The 14,510-nt window shown below is 33.2% G+C and overlaps 1 protein-coding gene and 1 long non-coding RNA gene across 3 annotated transcripts; both read right to left on the bottom strand.

Moving 5' to 3' along the window:
- Positions 1-5,818: 5,818 nt before the first annotated feature.
- LOC139861494 (putative receptor-like protein kinase At3g47110) lies at positions 5,819-10,601 on the bottom strand. Its single transcript, XM_071849891.1, has 4 exons — positions 10,273-10,601; positions 6,646-10,134; positions 6,193-6,567; positions 5,819-6,109 (listed from the first exon to the last, which is right to left on the bottom strand). Exons 2-3 carry the CDS (start codon positions 9,329-9,331, stop codon positions 6,194-6,196), a joined length of 3,060 nt encoding a protein of 1,019 aa, XP_071705992.1. The 5' UTR covers positions 9,332-10,134; positions 10,273-10,601; the 3' UTR covers positions 5,819-6,109; position 6,193.
- An 858-nt stretch (positions 10,602-11,459) lies between these two features.
- Positions 11,460-12,636, bottom strand: LOC139863043 (uncharacterized). 2 transcript variants are annotated; one of them, XR_011764381.1, is made up of 4 exons: positions 12,511-12,636; positions 12,232-12,397; positions 12,088-12,151; positions 11,460-11,730 (listed from the first exon to the last, which is right to left on the bottom strand). It is a non-coding gene; the product is annotated as an uncharacterized lncRNA (long non-coding RNA). The 2 variants fall into 2 exon arrangements; XR_011764380.1 differs by lacking the exon at positions 12,511-12,636 and having other exon boundaries at positions 12,232-12,504.
- Positions 12,637-14,510: the final 1,874 nt, after the last annotated feature.

Raw genomic sequence — 14,510 nt, 5'->3', positions numbered from 1 at the left:
AAATTGTAAAATCTTCTATAGAACACTCAAATTTTAAATCATATTGTACAACTTTTATATAATAATTGTATTTTAATTTTCTAAAAAAATTTAAAAGGCATTTATTATTACTAATAATAATAATTATTATTAAAAATATAAATACCCAGTGAGCGAACTTTATTATTACTATTTACTTCTAATATAATAATTATAATTATAATTATTATATTATTAATATTAAAATATGGATTGTTTTTACGAAATTAAATACGTTACATATCTATGCGAAAATACATGTCTCTATATATTTGTAATAACAACGATAAGTTTCTTAGTTAAACGGGTCATTAAAATAAATTACTTTAGCATTTACATTCACTTAATGTTGGTGATTTGTGTCACCAATATGATTTAACTGTAATGAGATTAATTTGTTAACCAAAATAATCTTGATAAATATCGAACAAGTTTGGGAAAGTGTGGAGTGCACACTTGTTTGAACTTATCTTGATTATGACGGGGGTTCGAGGGCAGCGCCCCCGATAGCGGGGTCCAAGGGGTGGCAACCCCTGGCGGGGTTCAAGGGGCAGAGCCCCTGGCTGGGCTCCATTGCTTTATTAAAAATATCTTAAAATTTTATTTTGGCCCGGTTTGACCCAAAATAAAAGCCCGATTTTGAGCCTCTTTTTGCAGTTATGAAACTGCATCGGTAGTTAGAGAAGGAACTGCCATTCGGCAGTTATAAACTGTAACACCCCAGCTTAACATGACCACAATATTGTCCGCTTTCCCCGCAGGCGCACGGCTTTTTCTTGGCGACCACACACGAGAAGCACTTTCCCAGGAGGTCACCCATCCTAGTAGTACTCTCGCTCGAGCACGCTTAACTGCAGCTACTCACACATCTGCTCTGCCTGTGATCCCAAAACGCATTGTGTTATTTAAGCGTGAGTATTACCTTATAATCCCATGATCACTCATGTTTGTAGGCGATGTGGAATTTGCCTAGGGTGTTACATTTACCCCCCTCATGGACTCATCGTCCTCGATGAGGTTTGCCCCACCACCCCCAAAGGCACATGAGTGGCTCTGATACCATTCTGTAACACCCCAGCTTAACATGACCACAATATTGTTCGCTTTGCCCGCTGGCGCACGGCTTTTTCTTGGCGATCACACACGAGAAGCACTTTTCCAGGAGGTTACCCATCCTAGTAGTACTCTCGCTCGAGCACGCTTAACTGCAGATACTCACACATCTGCTCTGCCTGTGATCCCAAAACGCGTTGTGTCATTTAAGCGTGAGTATTACCTTATAATCCCATGATCACTCATGTCTGTAGGCGATGTGGAATTTGCCTAGGGTGTTACATAAACCCCAACCCGTTTTTGGTTATTTAATTCATTGGTATGTTTAATCAATTCATACACAAAAACATATTCTCTGTTCAAAATTCTGAGTTTTATCCGATTGAAGATTTCGATTGTACCATCGAAATACTTTGATCTGAAAGTGATTACACGACTCTCAGAAATCCGAAATCGAAACTCTAAATATACAACACTTAATACCTAAAACATGTCATTACATTGTTTCCTTTAAACAAACTCGTAATTTCACGGGTCATTTCACTAGTTTTATTTATAACATAAACCTCATTCAAGATGTCGTTTGATTTTGTTAAACGACAAACACTCTCGCTTCTTTTAGTATTAGTATACATTTTATTTATAACATAAACCTCATTCAAGATGTCGTATGATTTTGTTAAACGACAAACACTCTCGCTTCTTTTACTTCTTTTAGTATTAGTAGTATTAGTATAATAGGTCTCAAAATAATTAATAAGAGTAAGTTTTGATTCAAATTCAAATTCAATTTTTTTTTATTTTTTATTTTTTTTTGCAAAATACGAACTTAATATAAACACAAAGATACCTCTCCCTCCCCAAAGAACTAAAACTCTTATATTATTTTATTTATTTTTAATACTAAAATAACGATTACTATTAAAATTAAAAATCTTTATCAATTAATGAAAGAAGCTATAAACCAATACATTAAATCTAATCAAAAACGGCTCGTTAAAAATAATACTTGAATCACAACCGAAAATTAGTCCCATTTAACTCTAACCGAGTCAAAAACAAAAGATAAATAATCTAAACCAAGACTAAACAAATCTCAACATACTAAGCAAACTAACACTATTCACTAAAACATGAAATATCAATCGAAGACTTCAAAGCAAAACATTCACAAAAAGAACAACCAACGAAACCAAATTAGCCGACCAGAGCTGTCTCAACAATTCTAAGGCCCTAGGCGAAAACAAAAATGGGCTCTTACACACGTTTAATTTTTTAATACATATAAAAAGATAATACTTAAATTTATCAATTTATATATACTTACAATGCATTTAACTATTTAAAATAACAATATTACAACTTTAACTGGCAATTTTTCTTATTTAACTAAATATAATATTTTGCGAAATATATATATATATATATATATATATAAAATTTTGGGCCCTTCAAATTTTTTGGGTCCTAGGCGGTTGCCTATCTTGCCTATGTAGCCAACATTAGAACCCCTTTTTAGATTTGTTTCATCCAAACGTGACATCATCTATATATAAAATTTTGGGCCCTTCAAATTTTTTGGGTCCTAGGCGGTTGCCTATCTTGCCTATGTAGCCAACATTAGAACCCCTTTTTAGATTTGTTTCATCCAAACGTGACATCATCTTTTCAATCTTATCCATGCCTACACCTTTCGTGTTCTGGTATGAAAATGAATAAGTCAAAACTTGTAATGTTGTAATTGGGAGACTACATCCTTTTGTCATCTTGTAATGTTGGGAGGTGATATTTCCCCATTCATTTTACTTCTTCCAACACATTTTCAACCTGTTTCCTAAAATACCCCTGTAAAATAATAAATATTTATTCCGTAATATTAAATGTTTGCATTAGTACCAACTAGTACAGATTCGGCCCGCGCGATGCGGCGAGGGCTTTCGGTCTGTGTATTCATATTTAACGTAGCGTTGTGTATTTACAGAGAGGAAAACGGCACATGTCTTAAGCGCCGTTTTAGATGTCGTTGTCTTAAGCGTTTTTTACAAACTGTCCATTTCGAACGTAATCAGTTTCGTTTTGTTCATAAATTTTTTTCGAGTGTAACGGTGCTGTCGAAAAAATTTAACTTGCAGGGAAAACAAAGATACGGGATGTCGTTGTGTTAAGCGTTTTTTAAAAAGTGTCTGTTTCGCGTATAGTTAGTCCCGTTGGGTTCGTGAGACTTTTTCGAGTTGAAAGGTAGTCTCGAAAAAATTTAACTCGCACCGAGCAAGAAGATAGGGCCCGTTATAAATTCGGGGGAATTATGTTCTTTTATTTAATAAAATTATATATTTATACTTTCTACCCCTGAAAAAGTGTAAACTTGAGGGGTTGTTGTGTAAATTGAGCCGAAGTCGAGAGATCGATTGTAGTGTGAACGCAAACTCAAAACTACGATCCTAAAAAACTGAAACTACACAATTGGGCATGGCTTTTAATATATAAGGATTAATAATGCATAAGGTGACTCAGTGTACTAATGTTACCAAAAATGATGGTTTAGAAATACCTAAACCAATAATGAAAAATGAACCCAGCCAAACTCACCAAATCACTTTATCAGTTTATGTTCATTATAATAATTATAAGTATGAACCCTAAGACCACCTTTAACGGTGGCGTGTTGCCACCAACACCGGCCAACACGCGGTGTAATGAGGCGTGTTGGATGCCAAAATGTGAGGAGTGCTTCAAGTGAGCACCGAATATTTGTAGGCGTGTTGCATTTTTCTCAATTTTTTAATTAGTTTTTATCCCCCTTTTCACCCAACTTCAATCAGATTTTAACACATCACCCAACACACCACTTAACACTCCACCTCATTACATACCGGTATGGCAGCACGCTCATCAAGCACCCAACCCCACCCAGCAACACGCCCATCATCCCCTTCAGGGATAAAGATGGTCTAAGGGGTGACTTGGTGGTAAGATACTTGAAAAGTTCGAAAAGGACCCAGGTTCAATCCACACCTGCTACACTTTGGAGGGCTTGCCTTCAAAAAAAATAATTATTATAATTATATGCTAATGCTCCTTTAATACAAATACAAATATGTTTAGAAAAGAAAACCAAAATACAGCAACTAATATATACCTGATGCATTACTCTTATTTATAGTTGGTGCCATTAACTGATTAATAACTTGAGCACTAATTTTGACTTTAACTAATATTGATCGTTTTTTAGAGTAATCCCGACTTTAGGCCGAATTTTGACCAATTTGTCCGAGTTAATCCGAGTTTTGGCCGAGTGTGACTGAGTTGCAAAAACGTGTACTCGCCGAGTAAATTCAAGTTCTGCAACACTAACTTGAGCATCTTATTAACAATAAATCTCATGTAAGACAACTAACTGTATCACCGGGGAATGACAATTTTTTTTTTTACAATTTCAGTTAAATGAATTAACGCATATGACGATATTTTTACAATGATAATCGAAGTCATAAAATACGAAAAAGAAAATGAATCCATCTAAGAACAGATGGATGCAATAAATTAATATGGGCGGGTTCTACCCCTTAAAGAACAGATCCATCTATAAGTTACTGGATCCAAAACTGCTAACACAGGGTGATTGATAAATTAACGTAATGACATTACTATTTCCTCCATATCATATGAATCATTCCCGTAACCATAAAGTGCACCATTTCTCTTTCTTTCATCTCTCTGTTCATTACATCAAAATAAACACATTGATCAGCTGCATCAAAGTATAAAAAGTCAATTTTTTTTTCCTTTCTAAATGCATAAAAAAATAGTAACGCTCCAAATGTTATCAGACTTGCCAAGCTCCTCAAACAGAAGAAAACAGTGTTCGGTTCTGACTAACTTTACATACTTGTTCAGTGTTGACAACAATGGTTTGTCATAGTTAAAATTCTTCAACAATGTTCGAACCACCAATTCTTGAGCCTCTGCATTTTCCTCATATTTTGATGAATTTCTTTTGGATCGACTTGTTGAACTGCAGATAATTGTGTATCTTCTAGGTTTTTTATGCGGATGGAATTTGTAATTTAGGGACAAAGAAATGGTGCTGAGATTCATATGGGTTGTGGGAACCGAAGGGAAATGAAGAGACTCGTTAAGTATATAAGCACTCATAATTCAAAGAGTGAACCACCCAAATATGTAGGTTGGATATATGTTCAGAACTGGTTCTTGCCAAACGGGTCAGGCTGAAACTATGTATATATATAAACTATACATGTAAGTACCCTATATGAAACACAAAGTTGCATTGCAAGCAAAACAGCACAAAACAACACCAATAATATTAGATATAATATTCCTAACTGGCACTATATAAAAAACTTTTAAAGATTGAAGTTTCCATTGTCAGCAGCCTGTCTCATGATGAGGTCAGTGATGTCAATAACATGTAGCATTTAGTTGAACTAACAGGAAATGAGAAATAATCGCAATTGGGGAATTTTATCAAACTTCTTCATCATTAACATAAAAAATTATCAATCTTACATTTAAGTGATAAAAATTGATATTTTTTCGAGTAACATAATGCAACATGCCAAAATACAGACGTACATTTCAAAATCACAAAAAAACACAATTTTGTAGAATTCCCATTATAACAGATAGACTGTTGAAGCTTAGAAATTCAAAAACAAAAAGAATCACGAATCAATCAAAAGATGAAGTATGGAGCATAAACTACATCAATTACTCCCCCAAAAAATCAATTTTAAGTATCCAATATATCATTGGAACCCTCCTCATTAATATAAATCTTACAAACTAATAATTAAAAGTAATTCATAACCTTAAATTGAAATCAAACAAGACAATGTGATACTCCTAAAATTGCTACAAAACCAAACTCATATAATTATATTACATCACCATGAAATCAAACCATATATATGGAGCATCTTTGACAGTAAATATAATGCAAATCTAATACACATCATCTCCTACTTGGCATCCACTTTCAACTCTTCAATGCAGTCTTGGTACTATACCTGAAAAGCTGAAAGACACATACACCGATCAAGTCAAACCATTTAGTAATAATTTAGGTCAACATATCGATAAAAGGATAAAACATGGCACCTCAAATACGTTGAATTGCATCAAGAATATGCTGCAACTCATTGACAACATTTTTGATATTCATCCGTTGAGATGGGGAATCAACAGAGCATGATACTCCGATCTTCACAGTTAAAGCCACACATTCCTCTATAATCTTTGCATTTGAAAGCCTACTTCTCGCATTAACATAATCCTCATGATGAAGATTTAAAAGTTCGACATCGATAATATCATTTACATGATCTGGTAAGGCCATGTAAGCAAACTTATGAAGGCTAAAACCTTCCTTAAATCTGTCATCAGTCGGCTTTTTCCCAGTCATCACTTCCAATAATAATATTCCGTAACTATAGATATCCCCACTGCTTGTCATCTCATTTCCAACACCATACTCTGCAAGTTATAAGCAATTACAATAGAATAATAGTGTGTTAATAAATTAAGTATATGTATAGGAGTACATCACTTTACCTGGTGGTGCATAACCAATCGTTCCTTTGATGACAGATGAGCTGTTTAGGCTTAAATCTGTTCCAAGAAATCGAGCTAAACCAAAGTCTCCAACATGGGCTACCATATCTTCATCAAGTAGAATGTTACTAGGCTTCACGTCACCATGAACAATGCTTGGTATGCAATTATTGTGAAGATAATCAAGTGCATATGCGATGTTGATGAGAATATTTATTCTTTGAATGAGGTTGAGTCTAGATGTATAACTTTCACTTGTATGGAGCCAATCATGTAAACTTCCATTGGGCATGAACTCGTAAACCAAAGCTTTGAAATCATTGCCTTGAAAATCAACACCTGAACATGAGGTTATTATCTTTAACAAATTACGATGTCGAATACTTCGCCACACTTCGCACTCAGCTGTAAAGCTTCTATCCGCTCCTCGGTTTTGAAGATGTAATACTTTGACTGCAACCAGTTTGTCATCTTCATCGAGTGTTCCTTTATAAACAGAACTAAACCCACCCTTCCCAATTAAGTTGACTTCAGAGAAGCCATTAGTAGCTTTCAGAAGCTGACCGTATGAAATTTTCAAGAATCGCCCATTCCTCGATGATGATTGAGGCACTTGGTCCTTGCTTTTCCTTTTATAACAAAGGTACATGAAACTAAATATGCTGATGAGTCCGGACACACTCAAAACGAATATCACAAAAAGAGGAAACTTTTTTCCATTATGTTTCTTTGTCAACTTGCATTTGGGTAACCCGAGTTCAACTAAGCCACCACAAAGCCTACTATTGCCCAAAATCGAGAATGCACTTGAATTAGCAAACACTCCTACTATTGGTACTTCACCCTCAAAATCATTATAGGACAGGTTCAAGTATAACAAAAACGAGAACTGTTCAAAGAAGTGTGAAATGTTGCCCGATAAATTATTATAAGAAAGATCAAGCGTTTCGAGTCCTCTCAGAGAACTTAACGACGACGGTATCATGCCTTGAAATAAGTTTCCCTTAAGGTTTAACAATGTAAGGCTAATGCAACCGCCGAGGCTACGAGGTATGTTACCCGATAAACGATTATAAGATAAATCCAGATTAGTCAACATCTTGAGGTCTCCAACATCTCCAGGAACTGAACCAGACAAATTGTTATGAAAAAGACTTAATGTTATCGTTAGCGATGATAGTTGTAAAATTTCTTTCGGTATGTTGCCGCTAAGTTTGTTGTCAGAAAGGAACAATTCTGATAATTGACGACAGTTCCCCAGGCGTGATGGAATATGGCCTTCGAGTGCATTGGAATCTAAATACAGAGTGCCTAATATTGATAAGTTTCCGATTGCATCTGGGATCGACCCTGAAAGTTGGTTTTGGTATAGACTAAGATATTGTAGATTTTGAAGGTTACCAATAATAGAAGGTATTTTTCCTGTGAATTGATTTCTTGATAATTCTAACATGCTTAATCCAACCAGATTGCTTATCTCTGAAGGGATGTTTCCAGAAAACATATTCCCTGATACATCTAAGTATTCGATTTGATTCGAAAGATTACCAATGGATCCTGGAAGAACTCCTTCAAACTTGCAATTAAAAATTCCAAAATTAACCAATTTGCTGCAGTTTTTCAACGAATCTATAAACTTCATTTCACCAGCTTCTGCGCGTCCATGGAGATTGGTATTACCTAAGTTTATTGAATAAATATCACTTAGTTTTCCAAAGTCAATACTCAGCTTCCCTCTGAAACTATTGTTACGGATTTCAAGAACCCTTAACTTGGAACAATTAGATATCGAGGATGGAAGAAATCCACCGAGTTGGTTCTCCCTTAATTGAAGGAAAACAAGATTTGGGAGCGTTGCACCTATGTCGGGTGGAATAGTACCACTAAGTTGATTCGTAACCAAATACAAAGTAGTTAGAAACGAGAGGTTATAAAGGGAACGAGGGATTGTTCCATATAATTTACAATCTCCAGCCTTAATAAGTCTTAAACTTTTCAATCTGCCTAAGGTGTCCGGAATACTCCCACCCAAAGGATTTGATGAAACTGAGATTATTTGCATCGATGTGATATTCCCCAAAGAAGATGGGATTCCACCAGTTAAATTATTATCTTGAAGTGCAAGCCGAGAAAGTTTCAAAAGCAAACTAACCTCCTTAGGTATGCTTCCAACTAGATGGTTTGTATCAAGGAAAAGTTGTTCAAGATTGGAACAACGAGACAAGTTAGTTGGAATGACTCCGTTAAATTGGTTTAGCTGAAGAACAAGGACGCGCAGTCTGGATAAACGACCCAGCTCTTGAGGGATGGTTCCTTGAAAACTGTTGTTTTCAAGTAGAATTCGACGAAGGAAGGTAAGGTTTCCTACATGAGGAGACAAAGAACCTTCTAGACCTTGCGAAATCAGTTGTAGAGCAGTCACTCTTCTATGCCGTTTTCCACATGAAACACCACTCCAATCACAGAAATGGAAAGAGGTGTTCCATGAGTTCAAAACTCCATACGGATCTCGTGTGATCATCTTCTTGAACGATAACAACGCCATGTGATCGGTCTCGTTTCCGTCATAGGAAGCCGAGATGGTGGTGGCAGTCACAAGAAATACAATAATAGAACCAGAAAACAGGAAAGTAATAATATTAGAGAAATTTACTAGTAAGCAAGATCTCGGTTTCTTCGAGTTCATGTTTTGATCTGATCAAAATAATTCACAAAGATAAGTTTGTATTAGCTTTCTATATATATCCTCAGTTTTTAGCATTAATATCTTAACGTGTATGACAATGCAATGCAATGCAATATATCCACATATTGTCTTTCATGTTTGACCAATACAAACTGATGGAGGACGCTAGTCAACCTTAGTTAATTAAACGTCTTAGTTAATTTATTTGAATATTATGGAGGAAAATTCCTTTTTTTATGAAAAGAAAAACTACGGAGTATATAACAGGGAAACCTTAAAATTTTCATGTTTATTGTTGTGTTTGGATTGGTTATGCATGAATCTTGTTGTTCCCGAGTTTAATTATAAAAGAAAACAAATTAATTAAAGGGGAGCGAAAGGGATGGAAGTATTCTTCCAAATTACAAGGAAGTATTGAAAGACTTCCTTTCACTTCCTTTCTTTTCATTCTCTCAAAACTCGTAAACACAAATTATTATTATAGTCAAACGATTCATATATGTTGTATATATATAATTATTAACTAATTTTTTTCGGCGAAAAAGGATTACCTTTAATGAAATCGAAAACCAATCATCAGGTCCGTGATCAGATTACAAGAATTGAAGACCATTCGGTTTCAATAATACAATTGATCCTACCATGAAAACTATACCGAAAGTCTTAAGAGAAAAGGATTGATCTCCCATACAAAAACTAATGCCCGTAACATAACCTAAAAGAAGTTGCCCGTAAGAAAACCTTGATTCATTCTCCAAAACTTGACGTCTATAATGCCCATGCCACACATAAATGCGATTGATCTGATGGAAAAATAAGCCTTCAAAACTATACCAGTTATCATTAACTATACTAGCGTACCTCGTGAATTCGCAGAATTATATTTATTTATATTTATATTTATTATGAATATTAATTAATAATAATTAATTGCTAGTTACTTCTATCAATGGTTGATTCGGCGGTGCTCTGGAGGTGGTCCGGTGATGTTCTGGTGTTCCAGTGGTGGTTCGGTGGTCCGGTCATGATTTGTTGGTCCGATGGTGGTTCGGTGGTTTGGTGGTCCGGTTATACGTGGTGGCCCGGTTATACGTGGTGGCCCGGTGGTTAAGTGGTTTGGTGGTGTTTCAATTGTTCTGTGGTGGTCCGGTGGAAGTCCGATGGTGATGATAGGTGGTGGGCGGTGGTGTGTGGTGGTGGGTGATGGGGTGTGGTGGTGGTGGTGGATGATGGGGCGTGGTGGTGGTGGTGGTGGTGGTGATTGAGAAGTAACGGTGTCTATTAAAAATCAATGGTTGAGATTAATATAAATAAATCGATAGTCGATATGAGGATAGAGACATTTATGTAATTACTAGTTCATTGACCCGTGAATTGACGGGTTTGGCGAAGAAATCTACATTATTATAATATTAATGTCATTGACCCGTATATTTATATTAGCATCATTGAACCGTTAGTTAATATTAGTGTCATTAACCCGTTAGTTAATATTAGTGTCATTGACCCGTTAGTTAATATTACCCACACACTTACATTATCATTACATTTTTTTCAAAGAACACAATAACATAATACAAACGAAAAAATAAGGTGCAAGGTGTTGACCTTTTATCAGTAAATAGATAGATAAATACAGTAGTTGTAACTTGCAAGGGGAGAAATCAACTATAATCATAATTTTCGTTCATGACATTTATCTTGCATCACCTTCAAAAACCGAACCTTCCCTCAAGATGACTTGCACAACCAAAATCACCAAACTTGCATACACCATTTTACATGTATATAACTCACTTAAATGAAGCATATATATTATCACAGACAAATATATTTGCCGAGCAACTGCAAGGGTAACTTCAACATGAACTTGAAATTGTAAATGTAAATGTCTCAGCTAAATACCAAAGTAGTTTACAACTATATAATTAATCAAATGGAATCATATGCAGCTTACATATGCAACACATAACTAATTTATTTAAAATCACAACAACATAATGATATATTAGAAGACTAATTAAAAACGGTTATATAAAAACACATAATAATACAAACTCTCAACCTTTTTAATGGCCTGCCTATTTTTATTTTTATTTCTTGTTTTTCTTGTAAATAACAGAATATATAAAATGAGTAGGACTCGGCCAATAAATTACTTAATAACTGAATCCAAAAGAAATACAACTTGTTGGTCTTTGCTTTTACAACAACGAGGCAAAAGACCAAAAAAGCCTAACTAAGCAGGCCTTCTATACAAAGAACCATACAATGCAAACAATTAATCTGTTGTATGTAGACAGATTAAACTGGAGAAAACAAAAGGCAGACATGCCTCCAATCTTTAACACAAAAGCCAAACAAAGGCATACATAACCATGTATGCTTTCTTTGGATACCTGCATTTGATCAAACACAAAAATAATATAAAATTTGAGGTTATAAATATGGAAGTAACATAATAAAGTTACTATGAAAGACAACCAAATAAAGTGAATTAATATTATCATTTATCCATCTTTATATCTTCAAGTTGAATCACAGTTCACCACCACCAATTACATAAAACCTCATATAAATAAAAACTATAAATATCATAAATATAACTAACAATAACTATAACAATAAGACTAAGAATTCAGAAAATAAAAAACAATCTAATTCAATTAATATTATCAACCCAATTAAGAAGCAAAATATATAAGCATAAAGAAAACGTAAAGAATAATAAAATTAGAAAAAAAAAATAGCTATACCTCAGAACACTGCAATGGCAGCCACTATAGAGAAGGGAAATCAAATCTAGATAAACAATAAACCCTTCAAGAAAAGCTCAAGATTCAGAAACAAAGTTGACGATTCATATACAAATTTTAACAAAATAAAAAGAACTACTTTACCCGAAAGAACTTGTGATAACGGAAGATGAAGAATCCGACATAAGATAAAGAATTTTCGTTGGATCTGTAATTTCAGGTGAGAAGATAAAAAGAGGGTGAAAAACCCTAGCGTTTAGTCTTCTGTTTCTACATATCAAGCGATGCTCACATGATGGTAGTGATTAATCTGGAGAGAGAAAGAAGTTAGGGTTTATCTAGCAAGAAAAGGAAGATACAGAAGAAAGAAGATGTAGAAGAAGATGAAAAAGTTCTTATGTAATTTGAAGCTTCTTATTTTACCGAGGCAGACCGAGATCCGTATGATATTTAATTTAAGCATGATGATACAGTAACCGTGAGATGTATGAGATAAGACCATTTAATATGAAGCTTCTTCTGTACACTTTTAAAAAATGAAAATATAATTAATAAAATAATTATGACATAAGTTTTCTTAACCACAATGGCATTGTACAATCTTTAAATACTAAGTTACAACTCAATGGAGCACTTGATGACTTCAGCATCAACTCCATTTTAATAGATAGAATAGATACCTATATATCTAAAAGCCATAGTTAAAATGAATAGTTACCTTTCCAACCTTCATAAATGCACACCAACTTTTTTACTTTTTTATAATTCAACCACCAAACTTTTTACATTTTTTTAATTCAACCACACCTCTATAATAGTTAACTTTATAACTTTTATAAACTTACCACAAACTTTTCACATTTCATAAATTCACCATTACACTTCTCATCCATTATTAATCGACTACATACTTTTTTACTATCTAATAACTATTCATTATTTTTGTTATTATTATTAATACTATTATTATTATTATTATCATTATTATTATTATTATTATTATTATTATTATTATTATTATTATTATTATTATTATTATTATTATTATTAAACCGATCACATAATTCTTCACTTTATTATTGTTTAATTTTTTTTCTTATTATAAATTAACTACGTAACTCATTTTTTAATAGCTTTTTTATTTTCAAGCTTCACAAATGCACACCAAACCTTTTTATATTTTTATAATTCCACCACAACCTCTATAATAATTAACTTTATAGCTTTTATAAACTTACCACAAATTTTTCACACACTTCTCATCCATTATAAATCGACCATATAACTTTTACTATCTAATAACTATTCATTATTATTATTATTATTATTATTATTATTATTATTATTATTATTATTATTATTATTATTATTATTATTATTATTATTATTATTATTATTATTATTATCATCATCATCTTCATCATCGTCATCGTCATCATCATCATCATCATCATCATCATCATCGTCATTATTATTATTATTATTATTATTATTATTAAACCAATCACATAATTTTTCACTTTATTGTTGTTTAACTTTTTTTCTTATTATAAATTAACTACGTAAATCATTTTTTAATAAATGTTTTATTGTTAATATATATATATATATATATATATATATATATATATATATATAATACAAAATAGTTTCTCCTATTTTATTTAGTTTGTATCAATCGTTGATGTACATCCCACTTTATTGATTAAGCATTCGGATCTTTTCTCTCGAAAAGACGAAAAGTAAAAAAAAATGATAAATAATTACTTTCACGCTTATTACAAATCAATCACATAACTATTTTTGGCCGTTCCTCGACAAAACGAAAAAGAAAAAGATAAATAATTACTTTCTCAATAATTAGTTATGTAATTAATGTTAATTAAGGGTGAAAACCCGGCATAAAGCCAGGTCGCTCAACTAGTTATCACTAAATCAATTGTTAATTTGTAGTTCATAGCTAATTGGATGGTCAAGATTCAATTTTTTCAAATATGATTTTTCATATAAGTATCACTTTCTTATTATCTTTAGCTAGAAGCTAGATAGAAGTTAGATTAGATTAAATTAAATTTGGTTAAAGTATATATCATGTTGAGACCTATTTTTGCACACAAAGTTGCAAACTTGAACCTATTTTTCCACATAAAGTTACAAACTTAAAAGTGAAAGTTCAAGTATAAAAGTTCAAGTATAAAAGTTCAAGTATACAAACACATCTCGTTACATCTTAGCCTTCAAATATGTATAGCAAGGCTTCAAGAAAACAACAACTACTATTAATGTTAATACTAATTTGATTAGAAAGCGTGTCCTAAGTTTACTTGTAAAATGCAAGAAAAGGTCTTCTAATCACTACTAGAAAAATGATTTTTCCGGACATACCTTTTCCGGACGACATAATTAGTCGTCCGCGAAAAGCC

Source organism: Rutidosis leptorrhynchoides, chromosome 8 (genome assembly GCF_046630445.1).
Source record: "Rutidosis leptorrhynchoides isolate AG116_Rl617_1_P2 chromosome 8, CSIRO_AGI_Rlap_v1, whole genome shotgun sequence".
Lineage (NCBI taxonomy): Eukaryota > Viridiplantae > Streptophyta > Magnoliopsida > Asterales > Asteraceae > Rutidosis > Rutidosis leptorrhynchoides.
This window is presented reverse-complemented; position numbering and strand designations above follow the sequence as displayed.

Bases quoted from the DNA above. Each gene is read 5' to 3' on its own strand.
- LOC139861494 (XM_071849891.1), bottom strand. From the start codon at position 9,331: ATGAACTCGAAGAAACCGAGATCTTGCTTACTAGTAAATTTCTCTAAT. The intron at 6,568-6,645 runs GTAAAGTGATGT...TATAACTTGCAG, and splicing joins GATTGGTTATGCACCACCAG to AGTATGGTGTTGGAAATGAG.